The sequence below is a fragment of the Hemitrygon akajei genome, chromosome 4 (assembly GCF_048418815.1).
Source record: "Hemitrygon akajei chromosome 4, sHemAka1.3, whole genome shotgun sequence".
NCBI lineage: Eukaryota > Metazoa > Chordata > Chondrichthyes > Myliobatiformes > Dasyatidae > Hemitrygon > Hemitrygon akajei.
This window is the reverse complement of record NC_133127.1, coordinates 42,377,058-42,402,488: the sequence shown is the minus strand read 5'-3', so window position 1 is coordinate 42,402,488 and position 25,431 is coordinate 42,377,058. Positions and strand designations below refer to the sequence as shown.

Below are 25,431 nucleotides of genomic sequence, written 5' to 3'. Positions count from 1 at the left end.
TCTGCAGGACTTAGTCAGATGAGGAGAACATGCAAAAAAGTGGCAGACAGAATTTAATGTAGGGAAATGTATACTCTTGCAATTTGGTAGCGGGAATAAAGGTATAGACTATTCTCTAAATGAGGAGAACATTCAAAATCAGAGGTGCAAAGCGACTTGAGAGTTTTCGTGCAGCATTCCCTAAAGCTTAACTTGCAGGTCAAGTTGGTGGCAAGGAAGGCAAATGTAATGTTAGGATTCATTTTGAGAAAACCAGAATATAAAAAATAAGGGGGTTATGCTGAGGCTTTATAAGGCGTTGATTGAATGTCCTAGAGTATTCTGAACAATTTTCGGCTCGTTATCTAAGAAAGGATATGCTGGCATTGGAAAGTGTCCACAGGATGTTCACAATTCTGGGAATGAAATGTTTAATGCATGAAGAGAATTTGACAGCTCTGGGCCTGTACTCACTGGAATTTAGAAGAATGAGTGGGGAACTTTTTGAAACATATCAAATATTGAAAGCCCTAATTGGAGTGGATGTGGAGAGGATGTTTCCTATAGTGGGAGACTCTAGGACCGGAGGGCACAGCTTCAGAAAGAGGGATGTCCATTTGGAATAGAGATGAGGAGGAATTTATTGAACCAGAGGGTGGTGAGTCTATGGAATTCATTTCTACAGATGGCATGGAAACCAGGTTATTGAGTATATTTAAAGTGGAGGTTAATAGGTTCTTGATTAGTCAGGGTGTCAAAGGTTATGGAGAGGAGGCAGGAGGACTGGTTGAGAGGGATCATTAATGAGCCATGATAGAATGGTGGACCAGACTTGATGGTCTGAATGCCCTAATTTATTCCTATGTTTTATGGTCTTATGACCTTACACACATACTTGAATAATAAATTTACTTTCACATATGAACTTTGAAAATGCTGCTCCATCTATCCAAAATTGCATCATCTCTTTCACCTTCTTCACAATGAAATATATTGGCTTAGAATAATAAAAACATAGAAAACCTACAGCACAATACAGGCCCTTCAGCCCACAAAGTTGAGCCGAACATGTCTCTACCTTAGAAATTACTGGAGTTACCCATAGCCCTCAATTTGTTTAAGCTCCATGTACCTACCCAAAAGTCTCTTAAAAGACCTTATCATATCCGCCTCCACCACCGCTGCTGGCAGCCCATTCCATGCATTCACCATTCTCTGTGTAAAAAACTTACCCCTGACATCTCCTCTGTACCTACTCCAAAGCACCTTAAACCTGTGTCGTCTTGTGGCAACCATTTCAGCCCTGGGAAAAAGCCTCTGACTATCCACATGATCAATGCCCCTCATCATCTTATACACCTCTATCAGGTCACCTCTCATCCCCCGTTGCTCCAAGGAGAAAAGGCCGAGTTCGCTTAATCTATTCTCATAAGGCATGCTCACCAATCCAGTGAATGTCCCTGTAAATCTCCTCTGCACCCTTTCTATGGTTTCCACATCCTTTTTGTAGTGAGGCAACCAGAAATGAGCACAATACTCCAAGTGGGGTCTGACCAGGGTCCTATATAGCTGCAACATTACCTCTTGGCTCCTAAATTCAATTCCATGATTGATGAAGGCCAATACACCATACGACTTCTTAACCACAGAGTCAACCTCCACAGCTGCTTTGAGCATCTTATGAACTCAGACCCCAAGATCCCACTGAACCTCCACACTGCCAAGAGTCTTACCATTAATACTATATTCTGCCATCATAGTTGACCTACCAAAATGAACTACTTCACACTTATCTGGGTTGAACTCCATCTGCCACTTCTCAGCCCAGTTTTGCATCCTATCAATGTCCTACTGTAACCTCTGACAGCCCTCTACACTATCCACAACACCTCCAACCTTTGTGTCATCAGCAGACTTGCTAGCCCATCCCTCCACTTTCTCATCCAGGTCATTTATAAAAATCACGAAGGGTAAGAGTCCCAGAACAGATCCCTGAGGCATACCACTGGTCACCGACCTCCATGCAGAATATGACCTGTCTACAACCACACTTTGCCTTCTGTGGGCAAGCCAGTTCTGGATCCACAAAGCAATATCCCCTTGGATCCCATGCCTCCTTACTTTCTCAATAAGCCTTGCATGGGGTACCTTATCAAATGCCTTGCTGAAATCCATATTCACTACATCTATTGCTCTTCCTTCATCAATGTGTTTAGTCACATCCTCAAAAAATTCAATCAGGCTCGTAAGGCATGACCTGTCCTTGACAAAGCCATGCTGACTATTCCTAATCATATTATACCTCTCCAAATGTTCAAAAATCCTGCTTCTCAGGATCTTCTCCATCAAATTACCAACCTCTGAAATAAGACTCTCTGGCCTATAATTTCCTGGGCTATCTCTACTCCCTTTCTTGAATAAGGGAACAACATCCACAACCCTCCAATCCTCCGGAACCTCTCCAGTCCCCATTGATGATGCAAAGTTCATTGCCAGAGGCTCAGTAGTCTCCTCCCTCGCCTCCCACAGTAGCCAGGGATACATCTCATCCGGTCCCGGCGACTTATCCAACTTGGTGCTTTCCAAAAGCTCCAGTACATCCTCTTTCTTAATATCTACATGCTCAAGCTTTTCAGTCTGCTATAAGTCATCACTACAATCACCAAGATCCTTTTCCATAGTGAATACTGAAGTAAAGTATTCATTAAGTACCTCTGCTATTTCCTCCGTTTCCATACATACTTTCCCACTGTCACACTTGATTTGTCCTGTTCTTTCACGTCATACTCTTGTTCTTCACATGCTTGCAGAATGCCTTGGGGTTTTCCTTAATCCTGCCCGCCAAGGCATTCACATGGCCCCTTCTGGCTCTCCTAATTTCCTTCTTAAGCTCCTTCCTATTAGCCATATAATCATCTAGATCTCTAACATTACCTAGCTCTCTGAGCCTTTCTTAAACTTTTCTTTTCTTCTTGACTAGATTTACTACAGCCTTTGTACACCAGGGTTCCTGGTCCCTATCATAACTTCCATGTCACATTGGAACGTACCTTTACAGAACTCCACACAAATATCCCCTGAACCTTTGCCATATTTCTTCCATACATTTCCCTGAGAACATCTGTTTCCAACTTGAGCCTCCAATTTCCTGCCTGATAGCCTCACAATTCCCCTTACTCCAATTAAACACTTTTCTAACTTGTCTGTTCCTATCTCTCTCTAGTGCTATTATAAAGGAGATAGAATTATGATCACTATCTCCAAAATGCTCTCCCACTGAGAGATCTGACACCTGACCAGGTTCATTTCCCAATACCAAATCAAGTAAAGTCTCTCATCTTATAGGCTTATCTACCTATTGTGCCAAGAAACCTTCCTGAACACACCTAGCAAACTCCACCCCATCTAATCTCTAGGGAGATGCCAATCGATAATTGAGAAATTATAATCTTCTACCACGACAACTCTGTTATTATTACACCTTTCCAGGATCTGTTTCCCTATCTGCTCCTCAATATCCCTGTTACTATTGGGTGGTCTATAAAAAACACCTAGTAAAGTTGTTGACCCCTTCCTGTTCCTAACCGCCACTCATGGAGATTCCAAAACAATCCCTCCATGACGTCCACCTTTTCTGCAGCCGTGACACTATCTCTGATCAACAGTGCCATGCCATCACCTCTTTTGCCTCCCTCCCTATCCTTTCTGAAACATCTAAAACCCAGCACTTGAAGTAACCATTCCTGTCCCTGAGCCATCCAAGTCTCTGTAATGGGCACCACATCATATCTCCAAGTACTGATCCACACTCTAAGCTCATCCGTTTTGTTCACAACACTCCTTGCGTTAAAATAGACACATCTCAAACAGTCAGTCTGAGCGCATCCCTTCTCTATCACCTGCCTATCCTCCCTCACACACTGTCTCCAAGTTTTCTCTATTTGTGAGTCAACTACCTCTTACCCAGTCTCTTCAGTTCGGTTCCCAAACCCCAACAATTTTAGTTTGAATTCTCCTCAGCAAACGTCCCTGCCAGGATTTTGGTCCCCTGAGATTCAAGTGCAAACCGTCCTTTTCATACAGGTCACACCTGCTCCAAAAGAGGTCCCAATGATCCAGAAATCTGAATCCCTGCCCCCTGCTCCAATCCCTCAGCCACGCATTTATCCTCCACCTCATTCTATTCCTATACTCATAGAATTATACAGCACAGAAACAGGTCCTTTGGCCCATATGGTTCACACTGACCAAGATTCTCATCCAAGCTAGATCTATTTGCCCACATTTGTCCTATATCTGTCTGTACCTTTCCGATTCTAAACCTGTCCAATTGCCTTTTCAATGTTGATAATGTACCTACTTCAACTACTATCTCTAGCAGTTCATTCCATATATAGATGAGCCTCTGTGTGGAAACATGGTCCTACATTTCCTAGTAAATCTCTCCCCTCTCACTTCAAATCAATATTCTCTACCCTGGAGAAAAGACTGGGCACATTTAGTTGATCTGTGCCCCTTATGAATGTGTATGCCTCTATAAGATCACCCCTTGTTCTTCTAAGCTCCAATAAATAAAGTCCCAATTTTCTCAACCTCCCTGTGACTCAGTTGCTTTGGTCATGGCTATATCCTTGTAAACTTCCTCTACACTCTTTCCAGATTTCATGAATTCTTTTGTTTCACAGAATGACCAAAACTGAATACAATATTCCAAATGTGCTCCCATTAATGTCTTATACCACTGCAAAATAACGCCCTAACCTCTATTTTCAATGCCCTGTAAATGATGGTCAGCATACCAAAAACCAGCTTCACTATCCTGCAACACCGCTTTCAGGAAACAGTGTCACAGTCAAAGTACATTTATCATCAAAGTATGTAGACTTCATACAACCTTGAGATTCGTCTTCCTACAGGCAGCTACAGAACAAAGAAACCCAATAGAACCTAGTAGAACAACAGAAGACCATCTAACAGCCAACATTGCAGAGAGAAAAATAAGAAAGAAGGAAAAAAAAGTGCAAACAATAAAAGTAAGCAAATGGCATTCAGAACTGAAATTCACAGAAGTGAGTTCACACTGTGATATTTGCAGACCACAGCCACAGTTCAGTACAGAGATGAGTAAACCTCGCAGAATAATGAGTTGAAGTTCAGCACGAAGATGAGTCAGCCTCGTGGAGTAGCGATCTGAACTGACCCCTGCCTCACCTCTGGTCCTGACACCCTGTCCTTTTCAATCTGGCCCGGGGTGCTTAAATCAACCAGACCAAACTCTCGGATCTGGACCCTGCCTCTTCAATACACTCTCAGGCCAGTGCCCCTCCACCTCAATTCAGCACATACTCAACTCTTCCAATTTAGCTCGGCACTTAAATTGATCAAACCCCTGGTCTTTCCTCACTCCCAGGCCCAGTTGCGGACCCCACCCCCTTGACTCAGCATTGGCTCCACTCACCTTGCCTCTGTTTTCCCGAATCAAAGTGCCTCCAAGTTCACTCCAGGAATAGCCAAACATTGGTTCGTTCCCGCCCAGCCCGGACCCCACCGCCTTGATTCAGCCCATACACACCACGCCACAGCCGGCCTGCATCTTCAAGACTTCAGTTCCCACTTACGATGTGCTTATATTACTCTCTGTTTTACAACTTTTCCCAGGGTCCTTCTATTGACTGTGAAAATCCTACCTCAACTGCCTTTCCAAAGTGTTTCTTATATGCTTTTAAAAGTTCTACCCTTGAGTTCAAATCCCCTCCTTGCCATGTATCTTCCAATTTCAGTAACACCTCGCTCCCCGTCAATATAATTACAGAGTTCCCCGAAAAACTCTGTAATCTGACTTCTCTCATAACATAACTTTCTATAGGGGCAGAATTGAGAGCATCCTGAATGGCTGCATCACTGCCTGGTATGGGAACTGTACTTCCTTCAATCGCAGGACTCTGCAGAGAGTCGTGCTGACAGCCCAGCACATTTGTAGATGTGAACTTCCCGCTATTCAGGACATTTACAAAGACAGGTGTGTAAAAAGTGCCCGAAGGATCATTGGGGACCATAAACTGTTCCAGCTGCTACCATCCCAGAAACGATACCGCAGCATAAAAGCCAGGACCAACAGGCCATGAGACCATCAGACTGCTTAACTCACGCTGATAATAACTGTATTTCTATGTTATATTGACTATCCTGGTACATACTATTTATTATAAATTACTATAAATTGCACATTGCACACTTAGACAGAGACATAACATAAAGATTTTTACTCCTCATGTATATGAAAGATGTAAGTAATATAGACAATTCAATTCAGCTAAGTCTCCAAAGTGTTTCATAGAAACATTGCCAAGCAGAAATTTTGTATGGAACCAGAAATGTTAGGTATCGGTTATGTGAAAAAGCAGAATGATTGCAATAGAAGGAATGAGTGAGGTAAATCAAACGACAAATAGAAATCAAACATTTGGCTTGCTAGAACACAAATTCCCTCACCCAATTTTTCTCTCCACCTTGAAGATCCACCTTAGAAGCCACCTATTTGTCATTGGTCTTGTCTTCTTTTCTTGCTCCATGTTAAATTTTTATCTGGCAGTGCTTCTGAAGAATATCTTGAGATGCTGAACTACATTAAATGCACTATATAATATGAAGGTTTTCAACTGCTTACTTCACATATCATGTACACACATATTGCTGTGGCAACTTGCAGTCAGATTAATATTTGTCTGTTAGATGTGACATTCTGATTGCTAAGCAATGTCATGTAGAATGTTACAGTCATAGAGTCATAATCATATGGTCACAGAAAGAGGCTCTTTAGCACACCCTGTCCACTTCTTGCAAAAATGATTTAAATAATGTATGTTCAATATGACACAGCAGTCTACTCTGGTCATCTATGAAATAGTGCCTTGGGATCTGTTTATGTCCCACTGAGATTTAGGCTGCGTTTAATGTCTTTTAGATAACACATCTTATTCGTTAGAGAGTCAGCCCCTATTATCTCCCAAGTTTCAAGAGTAGGTCTTGAACCTATATCCTTCTAAATCAGAAGTATGTATTATCACTGAAGCACTGCTCGCATCATGAAATATGCTCTGCTCTGAAAGAATTTTTATTCTTCCCAGATGTGTAATGGTGGCTAGTTTTCGAAATTAAATTAAACTGTCCATTACCAGAAAATTGTTCACACATACAACTAGAATGACAAGAAACAATCTGACCAGAAGTTATTAATTATAAATGAACGTAAAGCTTAAAACACTTCTGGCGATAGTACTACTTTGAAATGAATACATGTTCAATTTCAAACTTAATAACAATTCAAATATTACAAGGTGCTTAAAAACTCCCCCGTGGTTGTGGTAGAAATGTGATATTAAGAAAAGCTGTTTAAAATTAAGAATCTTTATACCAGTGCAGCACATAGCTCAAAATGCTCTATAGTTTGATAGTTAATGCTCATGGAATATTCAAAAGGTCTTCTAACTGAGGATAGTGAAATCTCATTCTTTGATCAACAAAACACACTAAGGAGAACAATTAAATCCTGAATTTCTTCTTCTTCTGACGTAAATATACAAGCACCGGTGTATGTGTGTTGAACTCCATTTCTGAAGTTCAGATTCACTGAAGTACATTCAGTTTGAATTACACACATGACGATAGTTCACATCTAACATATTGAATTGAGCATGGTAAATGGTAATCGGTAGTTGTTTTATTATGATCACATGTACCGAGATACACTGAAAGGCTTTTGTCTGTGTGCTATTTAAACAGGTGATTTCAAGTATAAATGCATTGAGGTAGTGCAAAAGAAAAGCAACAACAGAATGCAAATTGTAGTTTTGCTGTTACAGAGAAAGTGCAGTTTAGGTTGCAATTCTACCCCTGTCTTTCTTTTCGCCTGGCATCTCCACCATACACAAATCAACTAAGTGAGCAAAGAATAGAAAACTAGCCAATTTAGTGCTCCTTAGACTAACTTTTTCAAAGTAATGAAGTAGAAGTCAGAGAAGTTTGAACGGTACATACTGCAAAAAGGTCTGAGTGCAACCCATAACGATGGACTAAGTTACTTGGCTTGATCTGCAAGCATTCTAACCCCATGGAGAAGACACAGAGGCCTAGAAATGGTAATGTTCTGCTAGAAGCATGTCATTCTCTGCACCAGAAAACACTGACAATGAATTCTACAGACTCACCACCCTCTTATTAAAGAAATGTTTCCTCATCTCTGTTCTGAATGGATGTCCCTCAATTCTGAGGCTGTGCCCTCTGGTCCTAGACTCCCCCACTGTAGGAATCAACCTCTCCACATCCACTTTATCCAGACTATTCAATATTCAATAGGTTGCAATATGATCCCCCGTCATTCTTCTCAACTCCAGCAACTACAAACCCAGAGCTATCAAATGCCCCTCGTGTGTTCACCCTTTCATTCCCTGGATCATTCTTGTGAACCTCCTCTGGACCCTCTCCAATGCCAGCACATCTTTTGGTAGAAAAGGGGCCAAAAACTGCTCACAATACTCCATCTAATACTCCATGTAGTATAAATAGAATATGAATCCGGTTCCTCGTGAGCCCATAATCTAAAACAAGCAAACATTCAGCAAGTACTAGAGTTGATATTGACTAAGGGGAGGTGAATATTGAAAAATTGTTGGATTATCACTCTGTGAAATTGTATTCTTACAGAGATTGGTAGGATGCTTAATTCAAATATTGATTATCTAAAATAAAAGAAGAATATTCATGCTTAAGGTAGGTGAAATTTAGGAAGTGACGTGAAATAAGTATAAACCCAAGAGACTGCAGATCTGAAATCTGCAGCAACAAAAAATCTGCTGGAGGAACTCAACAGGTCAAACAACATCAGTGGACAGGAAGGGATTTTCAACAATTCAAGTCAAAATCAATTGTAACATTTGGAATTGTACCATTTAAGTTTGACACCCAGCATCAGGACCAAAGGTGAACACATTTGCTTCCCCTACCTCTATAGATTCTGCGTGAGCCATTGAGTTCATCCAGCAGGTTATTTGTTACATGAATTAAGTGTACTTTGTGTGGGAGAAATAAGCAATTAGATTAATGTCTCCCAACCTCATCATTGTTCACTGCATACAGATCCACTGTAGGATATTGACAAGCTCTTATTATCTTTGAGAAAAGTTATAATGAATTGACTTCTTGAACTACTTATGACAATTTTATACGATGTGTGGTCACTTTAAAAAGCAGTTCAATAGAAGTTTGACATATGTTTTCCCCAGAGAAACCAAATAATCAGTTAGATTGATCCAATAATTCCATGATCATCACAACTGATACAGATTTTATCTTCCCAGACATATTTCATTAACTAAATTTGTTCCTGCCCATTGTGGGGTTGAACTTGTGTCACTTGACCATTAGCCTAAGCCTCTAGTTAGCAGCCACATTCAAATGAAACTTCAAACTCATTTGTTCATGGATCTGAACGCCTGAGCTATGGGAAGGTTACGCGGAAGTGTTAAAAATGGTTATCATGTCCATTTTCCTTTTTGAATACTCCCACAATGATTTGCTTTTCCTCTTCATAGCTTGGCACATGGACCCCTGATTCTGGGTTGAATGGATCACTGACAGACAAAAAGCTGGAAAACAACATGCGGGGTGTGATGCTACGTGTTGTAACACTACCAGTAAGGACATGTTTTTCCTTCTCTGCACTTAATTTCCTTCAGGATATGCAAATGGATTACCAGCTGTAGATTTGGTAATTTTGCTTATGACTTTGTTGATGAGGTCATTTCAGATGCTCCAGAATTAAAGTTTCATCACTCAAGAGCTATCAGGGAAGTTGGAACATTAATCATCCAGGTTGTCAGCAAAAATAAACTTCTGTAAACGAGTCTTAATTTGTCATTGTAGTGTCTTCACAAGTGCATTTAGACACAGCTGTCCAAAGAGGTAATGGTCTATTATGCAAGCCATGCATTTGAAGTATTTATTTGCTGAATCTTTTCTGATATTGGTGTAGCCTAAGTTTTCCAGATAGTTCATAGTATTGTTGCATTGCTGCAAAGCAAACACATCAAATAGCATCCTTGTCCAGTCAAACCACAAATAGGACATGTCTTCAGAACTAACATTGTTTTTATGCTTAAGGACACACCATTCCTTTATTTTGAAACAAAAATGAAAATAGCATCAACTTAAATATTAAAAGAACTATGAAACTGGACTAGCAGCTGGATTTGAGTGGTTTCCCTAATATCCCTACAGCATTTGGTATTGAACAATATTTGCTTTTGGATTTTGCCACCTATTTCAACCAAATACCTCTTGGTTCTGCAATTTTCTACTGTTTTTAGAAGCTGTGTAAACTCAGTTGCTGAGTGAGCTAAGAACAAAACCATGTTAATTTTGCTTGGAATAGTTTCCTTCTAATTCATGTGATTGTGAAGTTTTGATGTTGTACCTAGCGGTTTATAAGTCAAGATGCACATCAAGAGCTGCTTTCTTTAATGCCATGATTCTCTTGGAGTCTTGGTGGCAATTAACTACTCTAGTATGTGGCTTCCATCATAACATAGGAAACCCCCCACAAACTTCAATATAGGAATAGAATATTAATTCATTCATTAACAATGGAGATTGATATTTATATATTAGATAGGAAAAGTTGGTTACTTTCCTGTTCTTCAAAAAAGAGGACAGTTGATTTTCAAGGTCTCAGTTTAGTATCTTGTGAGAAACAACATCGACAACAGCTCAGTGCTCACTTTGCACTGAAGTGCAGCACAGATTTTTGTGGCTAAATCTTAAAAGTTGAAGTGTATGTCCAATGTTGAACAGACAGATGAACATTTGATTGTGAAGTTTTTGACTCTGTCTGAGTGATAAGCCAGTAAAGAAAGGCAGTCCCAGAAACTGTGCACAGAGCCATTACTGAATTGCATCACAGTGTAAACGCAACTTGGCTTGGACTGCTCCCCGTGCTTTTGAGTACAGTGGATCCAATGCGTGGAAGATTTCAAGAAGTGTCCATAATCGGGCTCTGCACTGGTAAAAATTTAGAATCTTGAAGTCAGTACAGCACAGCACAAAAAAGGTCCTGCAAGGCACAGTGTCTGTGCTGAACACAATGCCAAATTAAACTAAATCTCTAACGCTTGTACGTGATTCATATCAAAATCAGAATCAGGTTTACTATTATTCCATTCATTCTCTGCATCACTGCATATTCATGTACTAAAAGTCTCTGAAACACCACCATCATATCTACTTCTACCACCACCCCTGGCAGCCCATTACAGGGACCCACCATGTTGTATAAAAAGACTTGTCCTTCACATCTCCTTTAAAGTGACACCCTCTTGCATTAAATGCATGTTCTCTAGTACCTGATATTTTCACCCTGGGGAAGAAAAGGATTCTGACTGTCTGTGACTCTCATAATTTTACAGCCTTCTGTCAGATCTCCCTTGAATGTCAGCCTCTTACATTCTAGTGAAAACAGCCGTAATTTGTCCAATCTCTTCTGTTAGATAATACCCTTAAACTAAAGAAGCATTTTGATTAGCCTGTTCTGGACCCTTTCCAAAGTTTCCACATCCTTCCTGTAATGGGAAGAGTAGAAATGTGTACAACAAGTGTGGTCTTAGCTAAATTTTATACAATATACTCTAAAATCTACAGACAACCACAAAGAGGAATACAATAAACGATGAGGATAATTGATACAGTGATCCTGTGGTAGAGAATTCCAAAGATTTACAACTTTTTGCATGGTTATTTCTCACTGTAGTCCTTACCTACCACCCCACCAGCCTATGCATCCAGCTCATAATTCATTGCAAATTCCACTAGCTACAATATGATCCAGCCACCAACTATATCTTTCTCTCTCCCCCCTTTTCTGCTTTCTGCAGGGATTGCTCTCTTTGACTTGGTCAACCCTCCGCACCTATTCCCCTCCTTCCCCAGGAAATCTCTGCCCTATAAGAGATATAACACCAGTTCCTACACCTCATCCTTCACCACAATCCCCCCAAGGCCCTAAACATCCCTTTCAGGTGAGGTAGTCATTCATAAGCATATTCCCAGCTTTATTTATTGGATCCAGTGCTCCTGAAGTGGCCTTCTTTATACGGTAAGAGCGGACACAAACTGGACATTTTCTTTGTTGCTCCATACACTGTGGCCATCTGGATCTCCTGGCTGCTAGCCATTTTAAATCCCTCATTCCCACAGCAACATGTCTGTACTCTGCCTTCTCCACCGCCAAGAAGAAGCTAACTGCCAACTAGAGAAACAGTCCAGATTACCCAATAACGGGAACGTTGATTTCTCCTGCAACACACACAAAATGCTGGAGGAACTCAGCAGGTCAGGCAGCGTCTATGGAAATGTACGTTTCTTCATTTCCTTCTTCAGGACTGAAAAGGGGAAGGAAGAGAACTAGAAGGTGAAAGGTGAAGTCAGATGGGTAGTGAAGCCAAAGGGCTGGAGAGAAAGGAATTTGATCTTTCCATATTGAAGAAGGGGTTTCACCAAAATTTTCCCTCCACAGATAGTTCCTGACCCATTAGGTTCCTCCAGCATCTTGTGTGTTGCTTCAGATTCTAGCATCTATGGTCTCTTTTGTCTCCCAAGCTGTACACTCTGCATGTACAATAACTAGCCTCTCTGTATCAAATCATTTACCGGTAATCACCCCATGAAACAATTCCCTTCTTTCCAAATTCTGAAAGGTTATAAACCAATCTTGCTCTGGTGCAAGTCTTTTTCAGCTGCTGTGTTGCCCTATTTTGTTATTAGCTCCTTATTCCTGGATCAATATCAAAATATCAGCAAGAATACATCTTAAGTAGAGAAATGTCATTGTATTCAGCATCAATATACTAAATACATAATTTCACTTAGTAGCATAAACTTCTTCAGCAAAATGCAATGCACTTTTCTCCCATCAGCTCTTCTAGCTGTGTTTTGGAATTGACACTGGTAATTTCCACATAACATTTACTTGATAATTATGCTAACCTATGTTTGGTAGTTGAAAGAGCTGATTTCTTTCCCTAAACCTTTCCTGCACTTTCTTTCCTCTCAAGTTGCTTCATAAAATCCTCCAGACTAGAAATTTAAACCCCTTTTATGGCTTGATCCTAGATCTTCTCTCATGAAATGTTTGTGGAGCACTTTACCACACTGTTTCCTTATGAAAGATAGCATATAAATTTAAGTTATTGTTGCTGTTGTTGAGAGGAGTATTTTGCATTTGAGTACTGCATGCCAAGACTTTATAATGAGTCACATTATTTTAATATATATTCCCTGTCCATCATTAAAATTGTGCAGGATTATGAGCTATTATCTATTCAAATATTGTTCCTATATATAAGTATGATTGCATTCAGAGTACTGTCTACAATAGAACATATGGGTGAAATCAGACTCCCATCCATCAAGAGACAGAGTGATCCATTAAAACGTCCTACCACAGAAATCTCCAGTCCGTCACGATTCCCAGTCCATCATTGAAAGTGTTGGTGCAGTAAGACTTCCATTTGTCGTGACTAAACTAATTTTTTTAATGTTATGTTCTATTAGTACAGAATTAACCAGCACTTAAGAGATAGTACATTAGTTGTAGAGCACTTTGAGATGTTCTGAAGCTGCAAAATGTGAGTCTTGCTTTTTGTTATAACATCACTAAACCACATACATTCTCTTTCGAATGCAGCTTGCTTCTCCAACATCTACATTAACTTTTGGTAAACATGTTGATTACTCTCATCCGGCAATGATAAAACCTACAGATGCCCTATCTTCAGATACCGCATTTAGTTGCAACATAAAACATTTACAAGAACAGTTTGCATTACAAATGACAATTAGAAATGGAAATTGCAGGTTTTTTGTAGAGTGATGAGATTTTTCCTTGTTAGGAATCTTTCTATCCCACTTTTGATCCTTTTCTTTCACTGGCTCTGGACTCACTGTCAGGGAAACTACATCACTGAATTCACACACATAGAGACTGATAACAATCGTGTCACTATTTGTTTATTTTGAGTTCTCTTGCAGCTGATTACTTGAACATTTAAAACACCAGTTTGTGCAAATTCACTGACTGTGCATTCTCAATACATCACCAACTCAAGTGGTTGGTAAAGCTGGGTTAGAGCAAGACGTTGAATAGGGAGGGTGGAGCAAATGACTTCATCACTGTAATGCTCTAATTGCCCAATGAAGCAGTGGAGGCGACCTCAGTAAATAAATTTAAGACAGGTTGGATAGATTTTTGCATTGTAGTGGAATTAAGGCTTATAGGGAAAAGGCAGGTAGGTGGAGATGAGTCCATGGCCAGATCAGCCATGATCTTATTGAATGGCAGAGCAGGCTCGACTGGCTACATGGCCAACTCCTGTTCTTATGCTTTGGTAAGATGTACTGTATATTACAAATTAAATCCTCCAAATAGATGGGTGATGTATTACAGCAATGTATGGACACTTAATCCACTAATTTCCCATAGCTGAAAGGTTACTGACAACCCTTCATGTACAGTACCTGAATGAGAGCTTTGACTCGACCCTGTAATGCCTTTCGTTTTGCAGGAGGAACCTTTTGTTATGGTATCTGAAAACATACTTGGGAGAACAAAGAAATATTATGGATTCTCTATCGACGTCTTGGATGCCTTGTCAAGTTACCTGGGCTTCAAGTATGAAATCTACGTGGCTCCTGATCACAAGTTTGGCAGCCAGCAACCTGACGGAAACTGGAATGGGCTGATTGGAGAACTTGCCTTCAAGGTTTGTGTCCTGGGTTAGTTCTGCACTCCACCAGCTGTACATTTTTCTATTATGAGTTTCAGTGACAGAGAAAGAAGCAAACCTTGCGGTAAGTCAGCACAACAAGCTGGGTTAGAACATCAGCCATTCACCTCTGGTCACTAGCATTAGTGATATGATAATGCAGTGCGTAAGTTATTGGACCAATAATCAAAGGACTAGATTAGTAACCCAAAAGTGTAAATTCAAATCTCATCATCACAGGCATTTGGAATGACAAAAGCAAAACAGTAAAAGTACTAATGAAACAAAATGATATTTGCAAAATTTCATCTGGTTGATTAACAACATACAGGAAAGAAGGTCTCTCATCTATACTTAATTTGGCCTTGTTATGACTCCTGATTCATTAATATTGGGGTGACCCAAAAGTCAAAGTTAAGTTTATTGACATATGCATATCTACAGTACATGCAGGTAATGAAAAACTTACTTGGCAGCATCACAGAAAATAAATAAAATTAAGCAGAAGTTATGCACAATTAGAGTTACAGAGAAATATAGCCCATGGATACAAACACTTAGGTCCACCACAACGTCCAGCCAGATGCAAGGAAAGACATTCTTGCCATAGAGGGAGTACAAAGAAGGTTCACCAGATTGATTCCTGGGATGGCAGGACTTTCATATGAAGAAAGACTGGATCAACTAGGCTTATACTCACTGGAATTTAGAAGATTGAGGGGGGATCTTATTGAAACGTATAAAATTCTAAAGGGATTGGACAGGCTAGATGCAGGAAGATTTTTCCCGATGTTGGGCAAGTCCAGAACAAGGGGTCAACAGCTTAAGGATAAAGGGAAGCCTTTTAGGACCGAGATGAGGAGAAATTTCTTCACACAGAGAGTGGTGAATCTGTGGAATTCTCTGCCACAGGAAACAGTTGAGGCCAGTTCATTGGCTATATTTAAGAGGGAGTTAGATATGGCCCTTGTGGCTAAAGGGATCAGGGGGTATGGAGAGAAAGCAGGTACAGGGTTCTGAGTTGGATGATCAGCCATGATCATACTGAATGGCGGTGCAGGCTTGAAGGGCCAAATGGCCTACTCCTACACCTATTTTCTATGTTTCTGTAGTCCAAATTTCTGGCATTCAGCCCATATCCCTCTAAGCCCTGACCCTCCATGTACCTATCCAAGTGTTTCTTAAATAATCCTGTTGTACCTTGCTCAAATACTTCCTCTTTTTTACAAGTTTTGCAAGGAAGGACACAATTAGAATGAAAAAACAATGCAAAATCCAGTTCAGTGCAAAATATCACAGTAGTTATAGGGTTACTAAACTGTAAGTGATTAGGATTGTACTGGTTGGTTGAAAAACACAATTTTCTAAGGGAAGAAACTGCTTTTAAATTTGATGGTATGCAATTTAAGGTTTCTGAACCTTAGCCTAACCTGCGACAAAATGGCGTAGTTCAGTGAATGAAGTCTTTGATTATGAATGTTGCATCCTAACAGAGCACCTGCTTTAAATGGTTTGGATGGATGTGCCCATGATGAACTGGGCTGAGTCCGCTACTCCAGAGTTCTTATATTCCTGCACATGTGAATTGCTGTACCATTCATGATGCAACCAGTCCAGATACTTTCAACTCTATAGAAGGTCAAGGAAAATCAGGCATGGACACTACAGCCCACAATGTCCCCATTCTCTGAGCAATATAACAATACCCATCTCCATCCCTCTGATATTCATCAGCTCCTAAAACCCTTATCTATGACATTGGTACCTCCAGATTAAATGTTGCCATTGTGCTTCTGGCCAGTCTCCCTCTGTAAACGTGAGGGCATACAGTTCTCTGGTCTTCCTACCCTAACCTGTACAATCTGTTGTCCACCCATCACCCTTGTGGTTGCTTATTTATAGTGATTGCAATTGAGCAGTGCTTCAAGTGTATTAAAATTTTCATGTAACAATGCACAAATGATGAATTCAACAGGTCAGGCAGCATTTATGGAGAGAATAGACTGTTGACATTTCCCATCAAGATCCTTCATCTGGACTGGAAAGAAAGAGGGAGATAGCCAGTATAAGGAGATGGATGGAAGGGGTAGATCAAGAACTGGTGGATGATAGGTGGATCCAAGTGAGGGAGGTGATAGTTAGCAATGCACACACATAATGGGAGAGGAACACAGTAGGCCAGGCTGCATCTATGGAAAGGAGTAAAAAGTTGACTTTTCAGGCTGATACCCATCGTCAGGACTGGAAAGGAAAGTGGAAAAATCAGAGGAAGAAGGTGGGGGAAGGAGAGGAAGAAATACAAGGTAGGAGGCGTGATAGGTGAGACCAGGAGAGGGGGACGGGTGAAGTAAAGAGCTGGAAAGTCAATTGGTGAAAGAGATAAAGGGCTGTAGAAGAGGGAATCTGATAGGAGAGTATAAAAGGCCATGGAAGAAAGGGAATAGGGAAGAGCACCAGAGGGAGATGATAGGCAGGTAAGGAGATAAGGTGAGAGAGGGAAATGGGAATGGGGAATGGTGAAGTGGAAGGGGGGCAATTACTAGAAGTTTGAAAATGATAGTTTGATGACAGCGGGAATAAAATCAGAAGCTGAGAAATGTTAGGCCGAGGTGACAAAGGGCTGAAATGATGGAATCTGACAGAAGGCAAAGGTGGAGCATGGAATAACGAGGGGGGTGGGGTACGGGATCACTGGGAGGAGTGTATGGGTGATGGGCAGATGGAGAGGATGGCAGAAGTGAAAGGCAAAGGGTGAGCAGGGTCAAAATGAGAGGAAATAGAAAAAAGAGAGAAAAAGAGACAGAGTATGATCGGTTACCGGAAGCTTGAGAACTTGAAGTTCATGCCACTGATTGAAGATGGCCCAGGTATAAAATGAGGTGTTATCCACACCGTTCAGGGGCACGATGGTTGGAGGGCAATAACTGTTCCTGAACCTGGTGGTGTGGGACCTAAGGCTTCTGCTTCTCCTACTGGCTGGTAGTCTTGAAAAGAGGGTACGATGGAGGTCTTCGATGCTAGATTCTACTTTCTTGTGGCACTTTTCCATATAAATGCATTCAATGGTGGGGTGGGCTTTTCCTGTGATGGACTGGGCTGTATCCACCACTTTCTCCAGCCATTTCCATTCCTACCATTGATATTTCCATCAGACCATGATGCAGCCAGTTAGGATACTCAGCACTTTGCATCTATAGAAGTTTGTCAAAGTTCTTGATGACATGCCAGTTCTTGTAAGAAAGTAGAGGTGATTTTGTACCTTTCAGCTGGAATAATAATCTTGTCTGGAATGATTTGATAAACAAAGGATGCCTGGACCTGCGTACTTTGGTTCCTGGAATGGTTGGATGAAGCCACATCTTCAGTGTACATGAGATAGGATGCTAAATTTCATACTGATTAATGAGGGTATAGAGGTTTTCTAGACATTGATATATAACATCACCTAGAATATTCAGAAGCAAGTAATACTTTATTCCTCATTCAAATTTCATGACTGTCTTGATGAATCCAAATGAATAAAAACATATATAGCAAAACAAGACCACCAATGGTTAAAATTACCCCAGTCCAAACCTGAGTGGCAACATAAGAAGCCTCTTCAAACTTGCTTTTCCTGCAGACCAATCAATACTCCAGAAATCATTGACAGAGTCAAGCATGTCTAGTTCAGAGATGGCATGGCAATCTGATAAACTAAGGTATATTTCACAAGATAGTGATCACAGCAGTGGCAGCAGGCTGATGAAATCAGGCATAGAGATTAGTGTGAATTATTAAGGGATTTTGTGGTTGAAAGGTCTACTGGACAACTAGTTTGGCAGTGAATCAGCTGTGTTGGTCTTGGTACATTGCTTTCCAAGTATAGATAATTAATTGTGTGAACTGCCTCAACTTTCCTCTCACTGGGTGCAAGTTCTTGCTGGAAGCACATTTACAAAATGACTCAAGTAATCCACTGCATTATTATATGTATATCCTTAAAACATTTAGGCATGATATTGGAGTGGATATCTTCTATTTCTGATAACATAGAACATAGAACAGTACAGCACAGTACAGGCCCTTCGGCCCACAATGTTGCACCAACCCTTAAACCCTGCCACCCATATAACCCCCCACCTTAAATTCCTCCATATACCTGTCTAGTAGTCTCTTAAATTTCACTAGTGTATCTGCCTCCACCACTGACTCAGGCAGTGCATTCCGCGCACCAACCTGAGTAAATAAATTTACTCTAATATCCCCTTTGAACTTCCCACCCCTTACTTTAAAGCCATGTCCTCTTGCACTGAGCAGTGGTGCCCTGGAGAAGAGGTGCTGGCTGTCCACTCTACCTATTCCTCTATCTTGTATACCCCTATCATGTCTCCTCTCATCCTCCTTCTCTCCAAAGAGTAAAGCCCTAACAACAACATGACTATCAGAATCAGATTCAGATTTACTATTACTAATGTTTGACCTGAAATTTGTTGTTTATTAGCAGAAGAACAATGTGAAGGCATAAAAATCTATAAATTACATACATAAACGAAAAACAAATAGTGCAAAAAAAGGAAGAATGGGGTAGTATTCGCGGGATCATGGGAAATCTGACCACATATAGAAAATTGTTGTTCTGAAATTGTTGAGTGTAGGTCTTCAGGCTTTTGTACTTCCTCCCTGATGATAGTGATGGGAAGGGGGCGTGCCCTGGATGGCGAAGGTCCTTAATGATGGATACTGCCTTTCTGAGGCATTGTCTGTTGAAGATGTCATTGATGGTGGGGAAAGTTTTGCCCGTGATGGAACTAGCTGAATCTGTAAGTGAGGATTAATATATAAAGTGCACCACTCACAAAATGCTGGAGGAACACAGTGGGCCAGGGAAAATATATGGAAAGTGTAAACAGTTGACACTTCAGGCCGAGACCCTTCATCAGAACTGGAGAAAAAAGATGACCAGTCAGAGAGGCGAGGGAGAGGAAGAATTACAAGGTAGTAGGTGATCGGTGAAATGGGTTGCAGTAAAGAGCTGGGGTCAATTAATGAAAGAGATAAAGGGCTGGCAAAGGGGGAATCTGATAAGAGAGGACACAAGGCCAGGAAAGAAAGGGAAAGGAGAGGAGCACCACAGGAAGGTAATGGGCAGGTTAGGAGATAAGGTGAGAGAGGGAGAAGAGAATGGTTAGGGAGAGGAGGGGAGAACCAATACTGCAAGTTTGAGAAATCGATGTTCATGCCATCAGGCTGGAGGCTACCAAGACGGAATATCAGGTGTTGTTCCTCCAGCCTGAGTGTGGCCTCATCGCAACAGTAGAGGAAGCCATGGACTGATATTTCAGAATGGAAATGGGAAGTGGAATTAAAACAGGTGGGTGGTTACTGAGAGATCTCAGTTTTTCGGGCAGATGGAGCGTAGGTACTTGGCAAAGCAGTGTCCCAATCTACACTGGGTCACACCGATATGCAGGAGGCCTCCTGGCACTTACCCTTGTAAGTGGAAAAATCACTACACCTGCCCCAATGCCTTCTCACTACCATTCAGGACCCCAAACAGTCCTTTCAGGTGAGATGACATCTTACCTGTGAGTCTGTTGGGGATCGTCTACTATAATCGATGCCCCAAATGTGGCCTCCTGTATATTGGTGTATATATGTGTGTTGCTTGGATTTGCAGCATCTGCAGATTTTCTCTTGTTGGTAAAGTACATCGCTTGATGGTTGTCAAACATACTGTTCTGATGAATATTTAACCAAATAACACTTAACACTCACCATCAACACAGGTGCATCACAGACTGTGTGCTTAGCCCCCTGTTCTACTCACTTTATATTTATGATTCTGTGGCTGAGTCCAAATCCAATGCCATATTTAAGTTTACTGATGACACCGCTGTTGTTGACTGACTCAAAGACAGTGATGAGTCAGCATATCGAATCGACACCAATGCAGATGTCTCACTAAATCTTCCTTAATGATACCTTCAAACATTTTCCTGACTACATACGTTAACGTAACTGGCTTTACCTGACATCCTTTTTTAAACAGTGGGTTGACATTTGATATTTTCCAATCCGCCAGGACCTGCTCAGAGTCCAGAGAATTTTGGCAAATTATCACAAACGCATGTACTGTGACTTCCACCATTTTCTTCAGTAGCCTGGAAGATTTCAGCTCTCTTTCTGTGGGCTGAAGTTAGCACAGGGCCTGTTATGTTTTGTAACTCCAAAACATCAAACTAATTGGAATTTTAAACTAAATGTGATAACAGCACATTTGGAAAGAGGTGAAATCATCGGACAAAGTCAGCATGGATTTGTGAAAGGAAAATCATGTCTGACGAATCTTATGGAATTTTTTGAAGATGTAACTAGTAGAGTGGATAGGGGAGAGCCAGTGGATGTGGTATATTTAGATTTTCAAAAGGCTTTTGACAAGGTCCCACACAGGAGATTAGTGTGGAAACTTAAAGCACATGGTATTGGGGGTATGGTATTGATGTGGATAGAGAATTGGTTGGCAGACAGGAAGCAAAGAGTGGGAGTAAACGGGACCTTTTCAGAATGGCAGGCAGTGACTAGTGGGGTACCGCAAGGCTCAGTGCTGGGACCCCAGTTGTTTACAATATATATTAATGATTTAGATGAGGGAATTAAATGCAGCATCTCCAAGTTTGCGGATGACACAAAGCTGGGTGACGGTGTTAGCTGTGAGGAGGATGCTAAGAGGATGCAGGGTGACTTGGATATGTTAGGTGAGTGGGCAAATTCATGACAGGTGCAATTTAATGTAGATAAATGTGAGGTTATCCACTTTGGTTGCAACAACAGGAAAACAGATTATTATCTGAATGGTGGCCGATTAGGAAAAGGGGAGGTGCAACGAGACCTGCGTGTCATTGTACACCAGTCATTGAAGGTGGGCATGCAGGTACAGCAGGCGGTGAAAAAGGCAAATAGTATGTTGGCATTCATAGCAAAAGGATTTGAGTACAGGAGCAGGGAGGTTCTACTGCAGTTGTACAAGGCCTTGGTGAGACCACACCTAGAATATTGTGTGCAGTTTTGGTCCCCTAATCTGAGGAAAGTCATTCTTGCCGTAGAGGGAGTACAGGGAAGGTTCACCAGATTGATTCCTGGGATGGCAGGACTTTCATATGAAGAAAGACTGGATCAACTAGGCTTATACTCACTGGAATTTAGAAGATTGAGGGGGGATCTTATTGAAATGTATAAAATTCTAAAGGGATTGGACAGGCTAGATGCAGGAAGATTGTTTCCGATGTTGGGCAAGTCCAGAACGAGGGGTCAACAGCTTAAGGATAAAGGGGAAGCCTTTTAGGACCGAGATGAGGAAAAATTTCTTCACACAGAGAGTGGTGAATCTGTGGAATTCTCTGCCACAGGAAACAGTTGAGGCCAGTTCATTGGCTATATTTAAGAGGAAGTTAGATATGGCCCTTGTGGCTAAAGGGATCAGGGGGTATGGAGAGAAAGCAGGTACAGGGTTCTGAGTTGGATGATCAGCCATGATCATACTGAATGGCGGTGCAGGCTTGAAGGGCCGAATGGCCTACTCCTGCACCTATTTTCTATGTTTCTAAACAGAAAGTAGATTCTGTGGATATGAAAGAGACACCCAGGTGGTATATTGTTTCCAAGGTGCCGGGGGGGGGGGGTGTCTCAGATTGGGTTTGTGCCATTCTAAAGGGGTAGAGTGAACAGCTGGAAGTTGTGGTACATATTGGTATTAATTACATAGGCAGGAAAAGAGAGGAGGTAGTTTAGAGCGAATATAGGGAGTTAGGCAGTAAACTGAAAAGCAGGACATCCGGGGTAGTAATCTCTGGATTGTTGCCTGTTGCATGTGCCAGTGAGGGTAAGAACAGGATGATTTGGATGATTTGGCAGATTAATGCGTGGCTGAGGAATTGGTGTAGGGAACAGGGTTTCAGATTTCTGGATCATTGGGATCTTTTGGGGGAAGGTTTTACCTGTACAATAAGGATGGGTTAAACCTGAACCCGAGAAGGACCAATATCTTTGTGGGCATGTTTTCTAGAGCTGTTGGAGAAGGTTTAAACGATCTTGGCAGAGGGATGGTGATAGGTCTGAGGATGGGGCAGTGTGCCACCCACCCAGCCAACACACTTTTTGGCCCTGTTCCCTCCAGGAGAAGGTTTAGGAGTTTGAAGATTCGTACGGCCAGATTTGGGAACAGCTTCTTTCCAACTGTGATAAGACTGCTGAATGGATCCTGACCCGGATCTGGGCCGTACCTAACCTGCACTACCTTACCTAACTTGCACTACCTTACTTTCCCTTTTCTATTTTCTAATTATGATTTATAATTTAAATTTTTTATTATATTTACTTGGATTTGCACTTCAGGGAGCACGAAGTGCAGAATCAAATATCACTGTGATGATTGTACGCTCTAGTATCAATTGTTTGGTGACAATAAAGTAAAGTGTGCCAAGAGACTGTGAAGAAGGACAGGCAAATAATAAGGCAAAATTGCAGTCAATGGGATGCAACAATATGCAACAGGGGTCCAAAATCAAAATACAGGAGTAAAGGTATTTTATTACATCAGACTAATTAAAAAATAAGAGCCTATAGTATTACAGGAAAGTACTAGCATGGATAGAAGTTTGGCTGACTGGCATGAAGCAAACAGTGGGAATGAAGCGGTCCTTTTCTGGTTGGGTACCAGTGACTAGTGGACCAGTGGCATGCTGCAGAGGTCAATGTTAGGACACTTTGTTTCATGTTGTTTGTCAATAATTTGGCTGAAGGAATTGATGGCTTTGTGGCCACGTTTGTGGACAATATGAAGATGGGTGAGGGGGGGTGGGGACACAGGGAGTGTTGAGGAAGCAGTTGTCTGCAAAAGGACATAGAGAGATTGGGGGGATGTGCAAAGAAGTGGCAGATGGAATGTAATGTAGGGAAGTGCATGCTCATGCACTTTGGCAGAGGGAATAAAAGCAAGTACTATTTACTAAATGCAGAGAAAATTCAAAAATCAGAGGTGCAGAGGGACTTGGGAGTCCTCACACGGGATTCCCTGAAGGTTAACTTGCAGGTCGAATTAGTGGTAGGGAAGGCAAGCACAATGTTAACATTCATTTCAAGAGGACCAGAATGCAAAAGTATGGATGTAATGCTCCTGAGGCTTTATAAGACATTGGTAAGACTGCATTTAGAGTATTGTGAGAATTTTTGCACCCCTCATCTAAGAAAAGATGTGCTGGCATTGGAAGAGATTCACGAGAATGACCCCAGGAATGAAATGGTTAATGTATGAGAAGCATTTGATAACCCTGGGCCTGTACTCACCAGAGTTTAAAACAATGAGGGGGTCTCATTGCAACTTAGGAAATATTGAAAGGTCTGGATAAAGAGAATGTGGAGAGGATGTTTCTTATAGTGGGGGAGTCTAGGACCAGAGAGCACAAACTCAGAATTGAGGAATATCCATTTAGAACAGAGATGATGAGGAATTTCTTTAGCCAGAGATTAATGAACCTATGGAATTCATTGCCACAGACAGCTGTGCAGACAAATTCATTGTGTCTAAGCAGAGGTTGATAGGTTCTTGATTATTCAAGGCATCAAAAAGTTAAGGGAGAAGGCAAGAGAATGGGGTTGAGAGGGGTACTAAATCGGCCATGATGGAATGGCGAGGCAGATTCAATGGGCCGTAAGGCCAAGTTCTGCTCCTACGTCTTATGGTCTTATGGGATGCATCTCATCGGACCAGTGGCCGTATCTACCTTTGGGCCCAGCTGTTTGTTTATCACTACCTCTTTGGTGGCAATGACTATATTGTGGTCTTCACCTCCCTTTGCATCCATGACATCTCTCTTCGGCATGTTAGAAATATCCTCCACCATGAAGATCAACACAAAATAGTTGTTCAACATCACAGCTATTTCCACATTACCCAACATTAATTCCCTCTCGCTCTTTAAATAAAACTACCCCTTTACTGAATTATTAATTTGGTGTTAGGGTATGGTTGATAGTAATTATCTTTAGAAGCACTTCTGCTCTTCGAGAAAGCTTTTCCAATGTGTGCTTGGCCAACAATCCTATGCTTTACAAAACGGTTCATCTGAAGCTCTGCTATTCTTGTCCTAACTTGCACCAAGTCTTTTCATTGTGAGCATGCTGACCTATGTACTGTATATTGTCAACAGTTAAGCAATGCGTCCATTTAAAAATTCTTTCATGGTCTCACCCACTTCCTATCTCTGTATGCTTCTTTAACGTAATTTGTCAACTCTGACCTCTTGGTCACTAACTAGGAGTTTAGAACGGGACACTATAACAGAGATACACGCCCTTCAGCTCACGAAGTCTGTGTTGAGTGTGATGCCAAATTAAACTATTCCCTTCTGTTTGCACATGATTCATACCATTGCATTCCCTGCATTTTTACATTCCTATCTAAAACCCTCTTCAACACTAATATCATATCTGCTTCCTCCACCACGCTTGACAGCCTGTTCCAGGAATCCGCCAGCTATAAATTCAGCAATGATACCACTGTTGCCATCAGAATCTCAGATGGTAATGAGTTGGTGTACAGGAGTGAGAGTATCTGATTGAGTGGTGTTGCAGCAAACATCTCTTACTCAAAGTCAGCAAG

At 41.3% G+C, this 25,431-nt stretch overlaps 1 protein-coding gene across 2 annotated transcripts in view; it reads left to right on the top strand.

Moving 5' to 3' along the window:
• Positions 1–25,431, top strand: part of grid2 (glutamate receptor, ionotropic, delta 2) — a 1,108,967-nt gene that overhangs the window by 877,505 nt on the left and 206,031 nt on the right. For both annotated transcript variants that reach the window (XM_073042457.1, XM_073042458.1), the window contains exons 9-10: positions 9,570–9,671; positions 14,592–14,789. In XM_073042457.1, coding sequence (XP_072898558.1) covers positions 9,570–9,671; positions 14,592–14,789 — 300 coding nt within the window. The remainder of the gene's footprint in view (positions 1–9,569; positions 9,672–14,591; positions 14,790–25,431) is intronic.